At 34.9% G+C, this 18,680-nt stretch overlaps 8 protein-coding genes across 8 annotated transcripts, besides 2 other annotated features; 2 read left to right on the top strand and 6 right to left on the bottom strand.

Annotated features, from left to right (window-relative positions):
- Nucleotides 1–10: 10 nt before the first annotated feature.
- Nucleotides 11–1,525, bottom strand: BEWA_043060 (conserved hypothetical protein; the record flags this gene model as incomplete). Its single annotated transcript, XM_004833660.1, has 1 exon — nt 11–1,525. The coding sequence occupies one exon, from the start codon at nt 1,523–1,525 to the stop codon at nt 11–13; it is 1,515 nt and encodes a 504-aa protein (XP_004833717.1).
- A 167-nt stretch (nt 1,526–1,692) lies between these two features.
- On the bottom strand, nt 1,693–1,901 carry BEWA_043050 (conserved hypothetical protein; the record flags this gene model as incomplete). Its single annotated transcript, XM_004833659.1, has 2 exons — nt 1,693–1,719; nt 1,758–1,901. 2 exons carry the CDS (start codon nt 1,899–1,901, stop codon nt 1,693–1,695), a joined length of 171 nt encoding a protein of 56 aa, XP_004833716.1.
- Nucleotides 1,732–1,752: a sequence feature (AT_rich).
- A 371-nt stretch (nt 1,902–2,272) lies between the features above and the next one.
- Nucleotides 2,273–4,243, bottom strand: BEWA_043040 (conserved hypothetical protein; the record flags this gene model as incomplete). Its single annotated transcript, XM_004833658.1, has 1 exon — nt 2,273–4,243. One exon carries the CDS (start codon nt 4,241–4,243, stop codon nt 2,273–2,275), a length of 1,971 nt encoding a protein of 656 aa, XP_004833715.1.
- Nucleotides 4,244–5,624: 1,381 nt separating this feature from the next.
- Nucleotides 5,625–9,671, top strand: BEWA_043030 (conserved hypothetical protein; the record flags this gene model as incomplete). Its single annotated transcript, XM_004833657.1, has 1 exon — nt 5,625–9,671. One exon carries the CDS (start codon nt 5,625–5,627, stop codon nt 9,669–9,671), a length of 4,047 nt encoding a protein of 1,348 aa, XP_004833714.1.
- A 186-nt stretch (nt 9,672–9,857) lies between these two features.
- Nucleotides 9,858–12,718, bottom strand: BEWA_043020 (conserved hypothetical protein; the record flags this gene model as incomplete). Its single annotated transcript, XM_004833656.1, has 9 exons — nt 9,858–10,147; nt 10,180–10,539; nt 10,575–10,851; nt 11,072–11,163; nt 11,202–11,427; nt 11,462–11,664; nt 11,698–11,893; nt 11,929–12,339; nt 12,374–12,718. The coding sequence occupies 9 exons, from the start codon at nt 12,716–12,718 to the stop codon at nt 9,858–9,860; spliced, it is 2,400 nt and encodes a 799-aa protein (XP_004833713.1).
- A 642-nt stretch (nt 12,719–13,360) lies between these two features.
- Nucleotides 13,361–14,424, bottom strand: BEWA_043010 (hypothetical protein; the record flags this gene model as incomplete). The annotated part of the gene is made up of 4 exons (XM_004833655.1): nt 13,361–13,525; nt 13,562–13,613; nt 13,650–14,100; nt 14,136–14,424. 4 exons carry the CDS (start codon nt 14,422–14,424, stop codon nt 13,361–13,363), a joined length of 957 nt encoding a protein of 318 aa, XP_004833712.1.
- A 318-nt stretch (nt 14,425–14,742) lies between these two features.
- BEWA_043000 (conserved hypothetical protein) lies at nt 14,743–16,277 on the bottom strand (the record flags this gene model as incomplete). The annotated part of the gene is made up of 1 exon (XM_004833654.1): nt 14,743–16,277. The coding sequence occupies exon 1, from the start codon at nt 15,868–15,870 to the stop codon at nt 14,743–14,745; it is 1,128 nt and encodes a 375-aa protein (XP_004833711.1). The 5' UTR covers nt 15,871–16,277.
- Nucleotides 16,278–16,365: 88 nt separating this feature from the next.
- Nucleotides 16,366–18,675, top strand: BEWA_042990 (ATP-dependent RNA and DNA helicase, putative; the record flags this gene model as incomplete). The annotated part of the gene is made up of 7 exons (XM_004833653.1): nt 16,366–16,836; nt 16,886–17,128; nt 17,168–17,302; nt 17,345–17,422; nt 17,458–18,056; nt 18,091–18,412; nt 18,448–18,675. The coding sequence occupies 7 exons, from the start codon at nt 16,366–16,368 to the stop codon at nt 18,673–18,675; spliced, it is 2,076 nt and encodes a 691-aa protein (XP_004833710.1).
- Nucleotides 17,319–17,338: a microsatellite.
- Nucleotides 18,676–18,680: the final 5 nt, after the last annotated feature.

Raw genomic sequence — 18,680 nt, 5'->3', positions numbered from 1 at the left:
AATATATATTTTACGTGGAAATAGAATTAATTTTCTCCCGTAAGAGTCTTATGCGTGATTCTTCCGGTAAATCTATCCAATCACTATGATTTATTATTACTGAATTCCAACCAAGTGAACAGAGATATTTTAGCTTGAAATCTAACATCTTTTCGTGATAAATGTCGCACTTTTCAAGAATCTCTATAAACAATTTGCGTTTGTGGTCCAAGCAATTAATAGGAAATATATTATCAACAATCAATCTACAGGGTTTATAATCCAATTTTCTCAGATAATTATATAAATTGTGATCGTAATGTGAGTAGAAACCCGTGTCCTTATACTTATGCAGTGATATAGAAGTCATAAATTTCTGTAAATCACCACTGATGTTCCTGTAAATTGAAGGATAAAAAGTTCTGATATAGATTTCACAGTGCTTAAGTTTCCTACAAAATGACATTTCGTTGCTAAATAGTAAGCGTGATAGTGCGGCCTCTATCATTAAAAAACGATCATTCGAGTCTTCTGGCACCCTTTTGTCGTTAAACTCCATTGGTTGAGATCTTAACACCTTGTTTGGATACTTAGCATATAGTATTGATGAAAACTTTGATTCAATATTATAATTGTATGGGATATCATCAATAGGATTTGTTCTGCAGATTTTTGATGTTGATTGGAAATAAAACAAACAAAATTTCATTATTGAAGTCAAAAGAGATTCAATTATAGTCCCATTCTCAAACAACCCTGTTAGCAAAAAGGTATGTAAAAGGTCCAAATGATTTTTAGCAATTTTATATCTTTCTTCAATCATAGTAGATAGATGAAGTTCTCCAAAGTTTGTTGAAGAATCATTACTAATAGAAGATGAAATAAGATTATTGAGCCTTTTTGTAAGGAATGAATTCTTCCCCCCAAAATGGCCAAGTTGCTTTAATATCTTGGTATACTGAGTTGTTGGTAGATTAGTCCCACCCTGTTCTACCAAATCACAAATTGCTGCGATACACTTTTGAAAAAGTACTGAGCATCTATCAAACTTATGAAGTTGTGTTATATGTTCAGCAAGCAATAGCAACTGTTCAATTGAATATTTTATGAGGTAGGAGTTTATGGACACAGAAAAAAAGTCAAAATGCTGCTTAAGCAACTCCTCCAGTTGAAAATGATGAAAAGAACCAAACATATAGATAAGATGAACTCCTTCAGCCTTAATATTATCAACCTTATCATTAGAAAGATACTTAAATATATAAGGGGATGGCTCCATTCCAAATCGAGTATTAAAGTCAAAAGATTCTTTAGATCTAGCAATCAACATTTCAATTAGCTTAGTATTAAGCAAGTCACATCTGTAATCCTTGGAAATGTCTATAGACAATAAAAATATAACTAGAAGTGTATCTATATCATACTTTTCCAAATTCCCAGCCAAATGTTGAGCTGATTGTTGCAGTAATTTCCTATTCTCAAAATAATTCGTTTCATCGTGCACTATCTTTGATTTTAAAGATTCCTTTATGAATTGTGAAGACATTAAGAACTGCTCAAGGTGACCACAATCCTTAGTAGAGAAGTAGGAATGCTGTATCCTCTGTACCGTCCTAAACCAAAGTCTCGATTTGCATTTTATCTTAGTAAAAGTGCAAAAAGAGTTTGAACAAATGAGTTTGTAGCCGAACGGAGACATTCTGTAGCATTCAATCACGCATCTTTGGATTTCTTTGAATTCTAAAGAGTGTGATTATATTAAATTTTTATTAACATACCGCTACAAATAGCTTATTATAAAGTGTTGGAAGTGCAGGTTTTAATCCAACATCATAAGTCAAAAACGCAGCTTCGATAGCTACAGTAGCAACAAGAGCGCGCCTAACTATCGGCAAAATGCACGTTCCAACTCCATACGACATTCTAAAAGAATATAGGTGGCACAGTGCGGTTTTCCTGTAACAATACTTGTAAATATACTAAATACGCGGCTGGATATGTTGACGTTCTAAACAGATGATAAATCAGATAATTACAAGACGAATAACTAACCTTATAAAGTTTGTGGATTTTGTCCATAAAATGGAAAAATTTAGTAATCCGGTGCGCCTTTATGAATGACGGAACGGCGGCTCCCACACAAAATACAAAACAAATAGGAGGAAAATCACACGCCCAAATTTATTTCAGCGTAATGGTTGATTTTATCATAATTAGTTATATAGAAGAATATCTTATACTACATTAACCTTGATCGCATGGGCACGATACTATGCTAAAGTGGATATCTCCACTAAAGCTTTATATTACATTTTGTACTGGGAAGTCTTCTAATTTTAGTTGCATTCCAGGGTAATCTTCCAGTATATTTTTTGCTTTTCCGTCGTGTGGGTGTTAATACAATCTTTGGGACACTTGTTGCTACTTCAACTGAAATCTCTGAGCTATTTTTTGTAGCATCTAATAGGCATCCCAAATATCTATTTGAAACATCAACAATGAATCCTGTGTCTATCTTATGCCATGATCCGATTATATTTTCTCCTTTATAATCAGGTATGAATCGTGTAATCATAGCCCTAATATCTTTTTCATCAGTTATAATTCCTGTGGATGCATTTAGTAGGACAGCAGTATATCCTCTTTTTCCGGACAAAATTGAAGTAGTATGCATATGTCCTTCACTGATCTCTACAAACTGCAGGTCATTTCTTCCAACTATCAACTGAATACATTTGTAGATAATGTCATCCCCGTACTTTTTAATTAATGTTTCTGCCGACGAAATGTATGGAAGCAGAATGTTTTTGCTAGAATTAATCATTTTGGAAGTGAATATTTTGAGCCATTTCAAATCATGTCTGAGCATATACTCCTTTGATGGCACAGTGTGTATAGAAACCTCTATTTTAAGATCCCCTATAATTGAACTAATGGTATTATATTGATCATTGTCATATAATGTTATACAAATTGCGTTGGTATTCTTAGAGGCCATCTCTGCTCTATACACGTACGATTCGGAGGTTTTTGGTGGATGATAGTTTATTATATATGCTACATCATCAAACTCACATCCAAAAATAGAAGAATCCGTTGCGAACATAATAGGCCTTTTACCATTGGCGAAATTAGCCAGGGATTTTGCTCTCTCATAAACATCCAAGTGTTTCCCCAAACAAACACAACTGCTGGAAAACTCCTGTAAGTTGGATAAATAGTTCAGTTGCTGCCTATTCGAAGCAAAAACAATACATTTCTTATTTGGAATAGGATTTTTGATATTTGGTGGTAAGAACTGTGGAGCTGCAAATGTTGGTAAGTCAAGATAAGAAAAGACAAGATGCTTCAAAATTTTTACTCTATCAGATGTTTGTTTCTTGTTTAACTTACAAAAACTATGTTCCATACCACAATTTTGTACTTTTGAATTGTCTTCACTGTCTAAAGTTAATATTCTTTTAATATCACCAAAATCAATACCAAGCTTCAAAACATCACCGATATTATCGTGTAATAACCTTTCTTTTGTACCAAGCTTGAAGTTGTAGAGCCAAAAGTTGGTGAGAAACCTCTTTGAATAATCCAAAACCTCTCTAGATAAAGAATTAGTTATGCATAAAATGTGAAAATTGTGCGCAAATTTAGTATCCAGAGGCTTTTTTGTCCTTAATTTCTCCAGTTTTCTTAAAACTTTTGTTAAGTGGTAGTCGCAGACATCACGAAAAGATATTATTTTAGATATGTCATCGATAACCAGGCATGAAATATCGTCCAGGATTTGAATGGCAAGGTCGTACCTTTCGGAGAGTAATTTTTCCAGTCTATTATAAGACGCAATTATTATATCAGCTTTTTTACCGGAAATAAGTTTTTCCTGCGCAAGATTAAGCAAGAACTGTTCAGTGTTCCTGTTCTGATGCTTCCTGCTACTACCGGGGTCAGCTTTATAATCAAGTTTTTGGGACAATAATGAATCCAAAACAAAATAATGCAATGACGGTTTTAAGATCAGGATTAGGTGAGAAATATCATGACACATGTGATCGCTATCACATACAATTAATAACGTTCCATGAGGCCTTTTAACTGATGAGATCAAAATATCGCTAGTGTGTCCCGGTAATGAGTATAAAAATAACATAGGAACCAAGTATCCCACAGAAAGACCAGAAAAAACTTCATTGTAGAATATAAATCTTGAATATTCCTCGGTGTCAGATTGGTTATGTACCCCTAGCGCATTAACTATCAATCTAGTCATTAAATATTGGAATAACTTTAAATTAATAACACCAACTTTTCTCAAATTTTTGATATATTCTTTATCAAACGGAAATTTTTCAAGTTCAACGTTCTCTATAGAAGCAGGATGAACGTGATTAGAATATGAAGACTTCAGATTCAAGCAAAAATTTTGCAAACACTTATCACCAAACAGTTTGCCATAACTGTACCTCCTTTGTGAGAACAAAGGATGAGTGCATACCCCTGAAATCTGTAAAGCATTGCAAAAACCAACATATTGTAGTATATTTTCTCTAAGCTGATAAGAAAGCGTCTTGAGAAGCATTTGTCTCTAAGAAAGTAGAGTAGGTACCATCGTCAAATACGGATGTGTAGAGATATTACAATGAATTGCCCAAACTATGTATAAAGGAACAACCTTAAAACGTAGAAGATTGTTTACCACAGGTGCTAATCAATCAAATATTTGTGCGAAAAGATTATTTTTCAATAAACTCGCTCTCGTTAGATCGTAAGGATGCGAGGTAAAAATAAGATTTCGGCATTTATTACACAAAGTCAAACAATCCTAATAAATGTGCTACACAATAAAGCTACGCGTAAAACTTTGCGATATAAACTATATTCTAAATGGACATCATGCTCACAACATGGGAGAAGTGAACACATTCCACAACTCTACACTGGATAAAATTCACAATAAATCAAGGGATACAGGAAGGCAAAAGAACGTGGCGTTATATGTTTTATGTTACCATAATACGCTTGGCTTATGAAAGGAACTCCATTCGTGAGCCTAACCGGCAATGTAGACATAAATAGACGCATTAATTCTAAATTTCATGACTCTAACTGAATTTCTTCTGAAAATTCCTAATGCAGTGTCCAGAAAATCAGGGTGCACTCGTTTGCATTTGGACATCGTGATTGGTCCGATGGTAGACAACCTATGTATACGCTCATTTATTTCCGCAACACATCGGCTTATATTCTATGTAAATCACTATATACGAGAGTTAATATGTTGAAATATGCAGATTTGTGTGCTATGTATCCACTTTGTTACTAAATGTGAGATTATCACGAATTAAATATAAGTGAAACCATAAATAGTGTATTTTACACATCAAATATAACGAAAACCATATATTAAATGCAAAAGTTATTCTAAAAGTATCTCTAAAGTCAGAGGAATGCCAGCAGTTCGAAAATGCTTTATAACTGATATAAGAATGTTTTATCATATATAAACGGAAAATGAATAGCAAATATAATACCTTTCCAAACGGGAAAAAGGCCTCTAAACGTTATGAAAAACCTCACAGAAGAGAGTTGTGGGATAACACAGAATGCTACAAAATTCGCAAAGGTAGATTTCAATATATTTGCATGCAGATATGATTGGTTCAGGTTCAAAATCAAGGATTTTCTACTACTTAATTATTCTTTTTCTGGTTATAAACCTTAAAAATGTATATAGGGTGTACGCACTTTCCGGTGAGTTTGATGCCAATGGAAATGGTATCACGCAAAATAGTTTAACAAGCACAACAATTCCCACTACTATCAATCAAGAACAGAGTACAGATGAAAATAAGAGTGAAAGTATAGATTCAGTAAATAAGGTCCCTGATTTGAAGAGTAGTGACCAATTGTTTCCAAAACCTGATAGCCAAAAAAATGAGGTGGATCAAAGTGGACATAAACCGATTGATCAGTTACCTCCTAGTGATGATTACGATGAAGATGATGTAAGGGGAATTGATGAAAAGAGTGGTGAAATATCTAGATATACCTTGGGAGTGGACCAAGAATGGTTGAGAAGAGAAAATGCTGCCAAAGTGGTGGGATCAAAACTTCCTGCAAGCACATCTGTCGGATATAATAAGAGAACACATACACTCGAGCCTATATTAAGTGCTCAAAAAACACTTGGTGGAGTGATACAAAGTTTAGTTGATAACGAATCGATCCTTCGCAGAAAATATTCTCAGAAGGTAAAAATACAGCATGACCTAAGTCTCGCTATAACAAGAGAAACAGCACAAGTTGTTTCTCTTTTAACCAGTGGGGAGCTCCAAAAATTGCGTATGAAACATCCGCTTGTGTTTCAGAGACTAGTGGAACCTTTGCAAACACAACACGCACTAAATATTCTACTCAGCAAAGACATGAATAGAATGAAAAGGTATAACAAAAATTGGTACTCATATGCAAAAAATGATGACAAGAAAGCGCTTTTAGATGAGTTGAGGAACTACTGCGGAAATAAAGCTCTTTATGCATCTAATATAAAACAGCCAAAGAAAATGAAAAAAAGCAGAGAAGACGTTTACAAAAAACTTGAGTTATTTCACAATGATTACCAATGCCAACTTGTCGTTAGAGAAAATCAGATATCTGAGAAAATATTAAGAACATTTGAGCAACAGAGTGGATTGTATATAGCTCCCCTCTACAACAGCATATCTCCTTCTATTGGGAACAAGTGGTTATTATCTAAATTTGAACAATATTTTTCTCAATCAGCCAATCTGAATCTAGATCTTTTGGGGAAAACTGCATATTCTTTAATAGGAAGATTCATGCTTATGGTTGAGAACGGTACAGTATTACCAACTTCTCCTAGTTCTCAAGTAGCACTAAGTTCTCTAACTACGATTTTGTCCAATATAATGGAAGGAATAGTAGAACCCACAACGTTTTTAGGAAAAAAGAAGTACTATGGCTTTATGAATATGTGTGATGTAAAATGTGCTGAGGGTTTGTTTAAACCAAAATCAAATTTTTTCTATAAAGAACTTTTGAACAAACAACTTGAAATTCTAAAATGGGTTACCGCATTTTATAACGATGATTTATTGAGAATAGACACATCTGCTCAAAAACTTTTGTTGGAGATTATGTATAGGACCACTCGTGATCCTGGATTTCTGAGATCATACAAGAGCGTTAGGTTAAATATAAAATCTGAGTTTGAAGATAAAGATAAATCCTTTATTGAACTTGACACTCCAATTCCTGTTCCCATAAAATTTCAGAAACTGGAAAGAGTTACTAAAAATACAGGACAATTGCAAGATGTAACCGATGAGAATAAACCAACGAAATCTCCAATAATGGGAAAGTTTAAAATTTTTATGTCTAGATTCTTGAGTGGATTTCGTAAACAAGGTTCTAGCGTGGATAATAAGGCTCTTTCTAGTTCTATAGTACCTTATGAAGTTTTCAAAACACCCAAAAATATCGTTGCTTCATTGGATAACTTGTTTTTAGACACATTTTATAACATAGCAGATTATATTAAATCAGCGGCAGAACACGAAAATAATGTTTATTACGAAACTTTGAACACATTTGTATTGATACAAAATATACATGGAGCAATTCATTCCTTTGAGGACAAGAAAACCAAAAGCCTAGCATCATCTAAGACTCTTGGAGCTGTTTTTCGGTGGCTAAATATGAATCCTAGAGAGCATTTATCGCATATACCAAATAAATTTTTACCATTCACTTCACTGTCTCTCCAACTTATGTTCTTCTTACAAAATGTTGTTGAGTCGTATACTATGAGTTTTCTTGGTAGTTTAAAGGGCTTCTTCAGGGGTTTAATAAAGTTTGGTTTTAAGGGACGGTTTAGACCAAAAACGTATGCTCAGCTCTATGAATTTTTAGAACCGCATGTGGTCTATAATAGTGGTAAATATCTTAACAGTTTGGACATAATATCTAGTATGGTATCGAAGTTTAAGGATTTATTTCTCTCCAAACCAGCGATACCTTCACCAATAATCCAATATATAACTGTTTTTGTTGGATTATGGGCTAAGGGCGCTTCAGGTGATTTTAGCATGTCAGATATAAACATGGATAGAGTGAGGAAAACGTTCTTTTTGAGTTACGTTTCTAATGGAAAAAGTTTGGCAGATATGGCAACAAACATCATCATGGATAACTGCAAGGTTGGTAATCATGCACTCCATCTTGGTTGCATATCGAAAATATCATCAAACAACAAATGTAAACAAATCTATGTCAGCTTAAAATCAAATAAGCTGAAGAAGGTTTTGAAAATGTTGGAAGCTACTTTCCATGATCCACTGGATATAATTCGATTGGCATCTGACACAGCCCGCAGATGTCTTGCTCAGAAGAAGCAACCTCGTCCACGACAGTCAATGAAGCGATCTAAACCGTACAAGTATTTCCCACTTGCTAAAAAAACGATCAAAGTACCTCATTATATGGATCGTCTTATGTTACATTCCGAATTTTCACACAGAATACATTGTTATAAAGCTCAGAAAAGATTGGTAAAGGAAATGATAAAGTCTCTATCATCTGCAGTTTCGGAGGATAGCGCTCGTAAAATAATTTCTACGGTTTTCTCATCCTACCGAAGTATTGAAATTAAACAAGTTGGTATGGCGAATAGCAGCTACAGGCTCATTTGTCCATTCATGTACGATGCCCCTGAGGAACTCAGAAATATCCATCAACTGAATATCATCAAGTATGTTATCAGTAAAGCAGTATCAAAAGCACGTTTCTCACCCGAACGTAAACGTTTGCTTACCTCATTACAATCACAACCGCATAAACTATATCCAACAATCCAAATGGAACCGTTGGCAGATCTTCCAGGATGTGTACTAGTAGGAACCCGTAAATACAATGGTGTATCATATTCTGGGGGATATGCTCCGCTGGAAAAAATTGCATATCCAGATAATGTAGTTGTAAAACCCGGGGAAGGTCGTCTAGTATACGATGGTTCTGGATTTGTACCAGAATTAATGGCCTTACGCGAAACTGTAAACGTAGAGTCAATCTCTGTGAGGTTTGAAGGTGGTTATAATAAGTATTATTATAACATGACGGACGGAACTCAAGTAGACGAACGAAACTTTGCTATAGATAGTCCAGACTTTATTGTAAAATCACATGTGTTAACAACTGCAAATGCACTTATAAAATTGGGTTTTGACATGGGTAGAATTATATGGTGTGGTTATAAACACGGATGGGTGGCTGACTTTGTTTTAAGTGAGGTAGTTGGTGACACCGATGTACCTGTATTCAATGGGCGTTATTGGTTACTCAGTAGAGAATTGCGTGTGGAAGATTTGGTAGGTCCTGATATGAAAATTAAAGATGGTGATGAAATAAAGATGGAAAACATCGACAAGTACAATATAAGGATTGTAAACACCAACAATGAGGTGATGAATTTGAATAAGGATAGTAACAAAGAAAGCTCCCAGAGCGGAGATAGCCCATCCAACTCGGCTGAAGGTTCATTCAGCACCATTCTAGGAAATATAACTCCTGGAGGAGTAAAGAATCTTGTGAAAGATGCTTCATATATCCCGGAAAGAAACACACTAGTTATAGATCTGGATGCACCAGATTTTGTTTACAGTATCGGTGGAAATCTATGATTTCCAATCTAAATTTTGTCTTCATATATGTCCATTTAAAAATAGGGAGATTACTACCCTTCCATACATGTATCCTGCGTTTGAATTTTTCATGAAACCAACAGCGCTACTGTACTGCTCTTGCGTCACTATCCCATTCGTACTTTTGTCTTTTAGGATACTTTGGAACAAATTTTGGCCTAATAATCAATATTTGGCAGATTCAATATTACCTGATGGAGCGTCAAATTCTGGATGGGCTTGAACGGACAACATGAACTTCTTCTTTTTATTACCCAAGATTAACCCGAGGACAGGAGCTATTTTGTTACTGCCAATGTTTATAGCGACCATATCCGATAAGTTTTCTGAAATATCCTTTTTCTCATGTTCAGGAGTATCCCAAAACTCAATGTTGCTGACATTAGGAAGCGATGTTACAATATCATTATGAGAAAAAATAGCATACTGTTTATTAGCCAAACCAAACGAATTGCCTAAAAAAATTTAATTGCCAAAAAAGACTTACCTTTCAGATTTTCATCCGATTTAAATACAATTCTTGCGGGCGAAATATCTGGTGGGATATGAACAGATACATCACCTGATACCAGCCCAGAAGCACTATTTTCTCTTATGAGATGCTCAACATGAGGTGTAATAAGTGATAAGGCATCATCTGTCAAATTATATTCAAGGCATCCAAAATTGTATCCATAAGGAGCAACCATGAATGAAGATCCGAAGGCATATGAAATGATTTGGAACCCAAAGCATACACCATAAATTGGAATCTCATTCAAAAAGCATAGCCTAATAGTATTGCAGAGTTTTTGCATCCATGGTTTATTCTCACCAATAGAAGAAAAACTCCCGGTTAGTATAACACCTAAAAATTTATGTAAGACATACAGTCACACAAACCATCGTACTGAAGTAGCTGAGTTATAGTCGGAATATCAGACGTAATTACGTTGATTTCAGTAAAATTTATGGATGGTTTAGGAGTAAAAGTAGTTGATGCTAACAGTAACCACTCCCTTATAGAGTCACAACACTTTGATGAGAACGCTTTGACTTCACAAGTTGTAAATATAATTAAATTCAAATCTTTATTACAATTTGTTGACATTGAAAACGTTAAGTGTTGAATTACAGATAGCAAATCGTCTTTATCAGCTTTAAAGGCTGAATGATAGTTCTGAAGAGTATATAAACCACCAAATAACACTAACCAGATTAAATATATTATAATCTCTAGTATAGATGGAGCTCAGGTGAAAAAATATAGACAATGGCACGTACCACTTAGTCGCACCACACCAACGCATAAATAACGGGTGTTTACTCTCCATACGTAAAGCGTAGGCACTTAAACATGCACATTATAATTATTTTTACGGTATTGCTTCAGCCGTAACTCGAGCCTCCTCACTTGTCGTAGAGTATAAATCCTCCAGCTTGCGCTCCTCTCTAGATGCAATTCTGTGTTTGATCCATGCTGCATCCCTCCCTGATTTACAAGTGAAGTGTTAATTATATGGAACGTACCGAATGATATGCATAGCACTATATATAGAAGAAAGACAATGCATGTTGTACTCAAACTGATGATCATTATGGAATTCCTCAGTGCATATGCATTTTTTTCGATCAACCCCTTTGGTACATGTTTTAAATCCATTTGGATGGGTTGGTAGCCATATAAGTTTTCTGTTAATACTCCCATGAGTGGGTTAAACACAAGGCTACTTGCCACTCCAGCGACACATCTACTCTGCAAGATTGTATAATTGATAAAACAAACGAACAATAGCTATTGCTGAGCTTTGATAATTTGGCATAATAACATCGGCGAGAATGGCACGATCTATGCAGCTTACGGTCATAAATGTCATACCATTAAGAAATAGGCAAACAACGACCAAAGGGTATAGTCTTTCCATGTTATCAATAGTTACTAGAGAGAATGCTAGTAAAAATGTTGCAATCCTGACTAGAACGCTCAAACTCCCTGTAAAGTTGTGTTTATATATTAAGTATATACCAAATATCAGTCTCCCATATTTCGGCGATTTTTTATGAAAATAGTCTGTAGTCAAGCCGCCAAAAACACCACCAAAGAGTCCACCTACTACAACAAGACCTGTTGTTATTCCTGCATTTGAATCTGTGAGGCCAAGGTATTGCAAAAATATAGTTACGAAACCGAACGCAACAAATGGACCATCCGAGAAGAAAAGCTATATTGTTTTAATCCAATTTTTAAACTACATACCAACACCAGCAGGATTCTTGAGGTTCTAGTGATGAATGTTTCACGAATACTTGCAGACAAAAATGAAAGCATATGGTTTATACGCGATTTTATAGATTTTTTCTCACTTGGGATAATAATTCTTGCAGGATCTTTGTGAAATTTTGGTATAAGAAAAAGGAATGGTGAAACCAAAATACAAAATATGCCGAAGGAAAATAAACATATTCTCCAGCCAGGTGTATTGAATATAACTTCTGTCGAAAGTCTTGTGACGGTAATAGAAGATACTAATCTAGCGGTACACATTGTTGCATGCAGTATACCAAATGCAAATCCAAAGTTCATATCTTTCCTAGAGACAATATACTTTTGTGTTGATGGAGTTACACTTCCCATTGTTGCGCCATTGAATAAATGGAGAACGAGTATCTATAGTAAAAGTTAATGTACAAAACAAACCTACCAATCCATAGTTGGACACTGCACCTAATATTATTGACAATATGCCAGATATTAGCAATGCTAACGCTAGCAAATATTTCACCTCATAGGTTTCAGAGAGTAGCCCCCAAATCGGTATGAATGAAACCAATGCAAGCTCTTCTACCATTGTTAATTTAGACAGTTGGTTTGGAGAAAATCCCAATGACATCTCTAACCCTCTCATTGAGGAAAATATTACTTGAAGGTTGAAGTACTCAACAAATGTTGCCAAATTAAACAGAGAAAAGACAACGTGTTTATTACTCAGACAACTATATTTACCCTTCACGGGGACATTCGCGACTACATTTTTGTTTTCTTCCATATTTTACAACATAAAAAGGAAAAATTTTTCGATATTTACGTACACATCAATTTTTCATACCAAAACAATTGTTAGATATGCATAACTCAGATATGCCACCTTTGATAACTCTGACAAAGTTGTCATAGATCTACTACTATGCTACGTTCAAACTGTATCAGAAGCTAAGCTTGTCGAGAAACTGAATTTTACAATGTATAGCCATTACCCCATGCAAGATTAAAAAAAGTACGCAGCATGCAGAATAAAAATTAGACAAACAAATATTTCCAGAACTTTCCTGAAGGATGCTATCTATTTTAACCATAACGCATCTATTTAACTTGAAAATCTTTGCTTAAAATGGAATGTTAAGTTGTGGTATGCATACAGACAGAACAAAGTGATCCTGGAATTATTGAGTACCTATGTAAGCCAAACCAGGATTGATATTAAATTTTAACTTTTTAGTGGGTTATTTTAACATGTGTTTGTTATTTGTGATAACTGTGGGATCTTTTAGGATGTTAACTTTGAGCAAACTAAACTGAACTAACGGTAGAATGAATATACTTAGTAATATTCTTCCAGCTTGGTTGTTTCTGGCACCCTCAAACTACCGATTCCTTGAGTCATAAGCCTGTAGTAAATGATATATAATGACTAAAAACACAACCATCTTGGATAAAGAGTAATTTTAAACACTTCCCAGAGTGTCTTAGAGAGATGATTGTGTATACTTGGGCTATCAAGTACACCCTTGAGGAATATTAGAGATTCATCCAGAGTTTTCTTATCGCTTAGGAACTCTTCACCAACATTTTTGCACTGAAAATAGTTGTGAATACGATGTCAAAAACAAACAAATTGTAAGGCTTCATTTTGCATTCTCACATCAGAGAGTACATTTTGCGCACTATAACATTTATATTAATAGATAAGAATAACTTACAATAATGTTACTATCGATTCTTTGATCTCTTCCCTATCAAACAGCTCAATCACCCATTTGGAGGCACCAGTAACAGCGGCCTCAGTATTAATACTCATCAAGAGTAAGTGTCCGACCTGCTCTTGTATATATGGATCATTGCATAGCTGGTTTGTAATATCCTTGGAAACCCTAGTAACGCAATCTAGAGTTTCTTGCGAATTTAAAACTTTGAACAATATATCTTCCAATATGGTTTGGGATTCTAGAATTACACTCTTTAATCTTTCTGCCGCTAACTCTTGGATTTGCTGGTCATTGAGCACATTTTTAACAACTTCTTCTGCGAATTTTGATGCGATATTTTGAATCCTATGACTATTTAGAATACTTTCGACGATGACATGACTTATATCTGCCAAATGCGGATGGCCTTGAAAATATACTACTGTAGAACAAGCAGCAGTAACAACTATTATATAATAAATGTTTGATTGTTTAACAAACCTAGAATTGCAAAGAGCGAGTAAGCATAACCACGGTTTCGCTTAGTGTCGTGTTTAGGGGCTTGATAAAACCTCCTATTTGCAGCTATCCTAGTAGGAAGATAGTGTGCTGTATTTTTGTTTTTATTGTATGTATTGTATCGTGAATTTCCATACTTATATCGAGAATTGGCTGAAAAACTTAAATTAAATATTCTACAAGTGGGATTCCTAAGTTTAAACGTAGATAAATTTGATAAATTATAAGGAAAACTTCTTAATCCATTACAAATGTTGGAAAATAACTGCATTTTGTGGAATATATATAGTGATGAGATGCCAATTCCAAACTACAATAGAATACATGATATAATCAGGTCAAATAAGCAGAAACATTACTAAAAATATATAAAAAGTTTTTTACGAACGAAACATTTCAGGATTGAAAAACTGACTGCATAGCGATACCCATTGCCCCAAAATGACACTGGCCAACGTTAACAGGAAACGTGATTACAAACGAGTATTGAATTTAAATATAGTGGCTATGTAATAAAATCGAATATTTTTGCACCATCATAACTAAATGTGTACGTAACATAGTAGTATGTTACAATTAAATCATATTTTTAAGAAAGTCCGGATTCCTTATGATCTTTGGGCAAAAGAAATACTCTCCCCTTTATGAATAAAGGTATATCACTTGTAGGATAGTCTGGTTTAGGACCAGGACTACGTCCTTCCAAACCTCTCATATTCACATCAGTTAATGTCTCCGGTAGGATGCCTCTTGCTTCTCTCAAATCGTGATCTAACATATCTAGCACTGTACGTTGCTCCTCAATAGTTTTTTCAAGGTCCCTGCAAACGAGCAACAATTTGACCAATTCGTGCTGATCCTTGGAATCATTCTTCTGGAAATGTTTTGATAATTCGGACATGCTTGTGAATGGTTTGCGCCTCGGTTTAACAAATCCATTTATAAACTCCCAATTAGATTTACCAGGTTTAGGTTCTTTCTTATCCTTAAGTTTTTGAACCATGGTATAGCTGAGCTGATGTTCCGCTTCTTTATGCCAGGTATCTCTGTCCTCGTAATGTGTATTATAGTTGTCGTACAATCCTCCTTCTTTTGGAAGTTCTTTGTGGTCATTATGTGCGATATTTTTAAATTCATTCAGAGCTAGGGACCTTATTTGGTTAATTCTCTCTTCAATCTTCATCCAAGGTGTGTAACCTATTTCATTATCTTCCTTTTCCGTGTAATTAGTACATCCCATTTCCAGGCTATTGTTTGCATCAGATCTTGACGGAATCTTCTTCAATACAGTGTTGGATAACATGTTATCTGCCGTGTCATTCGCTTGCATTGAAGACAATTCTTTTGTTGGTAATCTAAATTGGGATTCTAAACTATTGTTTCGTGATAATTTCGTTTGGTCACTGTGATTTATTGAAAGGGTCATCGCATGAGCCAGGGTTCTACCTGGACTCGCTGCAGAATCTTCATTATTCATGCCATCTGTATGCTCGTCTATCTTACTACTTCCAGAATCTATATCTTTGGGAGGGTTTGAAAAACTATCCGTTCTACTAGCATTGTGTATTGTACCAGATACTAAACGCTGGACGGGCGGTATAACCTTGACTAACGGCTTAATTTCTGGAGGTGAGTTAACTATAACTTTAGGAACAATTTTTGGCAAGCCAGGAACTGCCTTTTTCGGTGTAATCAAGGGTAATTTCGGCGTAGCCATTTTCGAGATTGAGTTACATTCAAAGATACTACTTTATCAACTTACCAGCATCCTAAAGTTATTCTTTCATTTAAATAGTTACAAGTCAATTTTAAGGTTTTGGATGACTGATGTGTAGTACTTCGACCACTCGCACCTGTTTGCGTCAATCGAAAATGGCAGCCTAGGTCTACATAAAATATCTCGTTCTTATTCACCTTCGTAAAGATTTAAACAAAATTTTAGTGTATAATGATTATAAAACGGTCGGAAGATATATCGTTCTCTCTTTCAGAACATCTCCATCAGTTTGACTCTTCTTTAGCGGCAAAGACATCCCTATCTATTTTAGTAAGGAGTTTATATTATATAATAAAATGTATGCGCGCCGTACTTTACGCTGCTATCTAGGTTCAGTTTTGTATTGTAGAATGGAGCGCAAATATCTATAGCAGGTATCTCCACTCTCACATGCCCTAAGTATCGTAAACCTGAATTCATGGTCTGAGGTTTATAATGATTTATCCTCTAATAAACAATGTTAGTACTAACATTCCCCGTACACATTTAACTCATATTAGATTGTGTGCCAATAAGTTAACATCTTCTACTAAGCTATACAAACATCTTCAAGATTTACTCCCACTTACCAACAATGAACGTATTCTTGTAAATAATACACTAGTTGGACTGCTAAATGATTCTAGTTGGACACGGAAATTATCCAAACGCAATATACCTCCTTTTTTATTAAGGAACTCAGATTTTAGGGCAAATTTTTTGGATTATTTGGACAAGAATGTGAATAAGAAGATATTTATAAGAAATAATATAGATTCGTTCAAGACTGTCTCATCTATGGATTTAGACCAATCTCTTCTTATGAACGATGAGGTGTCTAATGAGTTTTTGCTCCATTTGTCTGATTTTGCAAGACTACACATGCCTCAGCTACTCATTACTTACAACAACATGAAACATCTGGCGGTATGATTTGTACATTTATTATCTTTTAATTCTTACAAAGTATTTTTAGGATATTCGCCATCCTGAATTAGAGTTTTCGGGAGAGAAACTTTCTTGTAGGCATGTTATATTACATGTCGGTCCTCCAAACAGTGGTAAGACACATGATGCTTATCGTAGATTGGAATGTTCTTCAACTGGAATTTATTGTTCTCCCTTACGTTTACTTGCCTGGGAAATACAAAACAAGCTGAATAAATCCAATGTATCATGTGCTCTTCTCACGGGGCAAGAACGAGTAATCAACGATACAGTATGTACTTGATGGATTTTTGTGACATCTTTGATACAGGAAACACACCTTTCTTGCACAGTTGAGATGGCTCCTCTGAATAACATTTATGATTGTGCGATTGTCGATGAGATGCAAATGATTGGAGATCCAGTACGTGGATATGCATGGACCAGAGCATTTTTGGGTTTGAAGGTACTTTGGAAGATTGATATATATATATATATATATGAATAGGCTAAAGAAGTCCATGTATGTGGAAATGAATCTTGTTTACCTTTAGCAAGGAAACTCGTTGATATATCTGGAGATACGGTATGCCTTATATTACCACTCTAACCTTTTTATAGTTGGAAATTAAAAGGCACGCAAGACTGAGCAACTTGGTGATATTAGATAAAGAATTGTTAATTGAAGAGTTAAAACCCGGTGATTGCGTAGTGTGTTTCTCACGTTTTGATGTTTTTTCCTTAAGAAACAAAATAGAATCCACCAAATACAATTGGGATACTATGGATCACTCAAAAACTAGTATAGTTTATGGTTCACTTCCACCAGAGGTTAGATGTGATCAGATACAAAAGTTTAATGAGAGAAAGGCCAAAATCCTAATATCATCAGATGCAATTGGAATGGGTGTAAATGTAAGAATAAGGCGTATAATCTTCCATTCATTGAAAAAATATGATGGAAATGAGAAAAGAACTCTAAACATTTCTGAAGTTCAACAAATTGCCGGCCGTGCAGGTCGATATTCTATGAGTTGTGGGCACGGAGAAGTTGGTTGTTTACAGGAACGTGATACAATGTTATTAAAGAAACTTATGGTATCACCTCAACCACCAATTGATAAAGCTATAATAGCACCTTCAACATCAGTTATTTCAGCTTTCAGTACATCAGTAACAAACGTTGCTGGAAATACGAACTTCTCTGATTCGATTAAATTGTAAGATTTTGTTTTAAAATTTAACAACCTTTAGATTATTTTCAATGGTTAAAACTGGTGAAATATTTGAGGTGTGTGATTTTGCACCATTGAATAGAATCGCAAGAGTACTCCGTGCTATTGAATTACCAATATCCACCCTTGTTGAATACATTTTTGTACCATTGGGGACTGGAATGCTCCCTATTCTTGTATTACGTACCTTTGCTATCAGCCACTCTATTTTAAATTCAGTAAAACTAAACAACATTTTTACTGAAGAGTCACTTTCTGATGACAAATTCTACTCTGTTGAACACAATAAACACGCCGAAGATGCCTATACTCACTTCAAAACTTTAGAGCTTTTATATCAGGTAAGCTGTACATTTAAATATATTGGTATTTATAGACTCTGGAAATATATTTGTGGCTTTCCATAAAGTTTCCGAAAGTTTATGTCGACAAAGATGCGGCTGCCGTAATTAAAACAAAAATCGCAAATGCCATGTCAAAATATTTGGATTTGTCTCTGGATACAACAGGAAGCATAAGAACTCCAGAAGACTATGAACACGAACCAGAATTATGGAGATACTTCATAAAACAAGAGTTATTGGAAATCAACTGTGTACAATAGTTTTT

The sequence above is a fragment of the Theileria equi genome (assembly GCF_000342415.1).
Source record: "Theileria equi strain WA chromosome 2 map unlocalized gcontig_1105316255037, whole genome shotgun sequence".
In the NCBI taxonomy this organism is placed as follows: Eukaryota; Apicomplexa; class Aconoidasida; order Piroplasmida; family Theileriidae; genus Theileria; species Theileria equi.
This window is presented reverse-complemented; position numbering and strand designations above follow the sequence as displayed.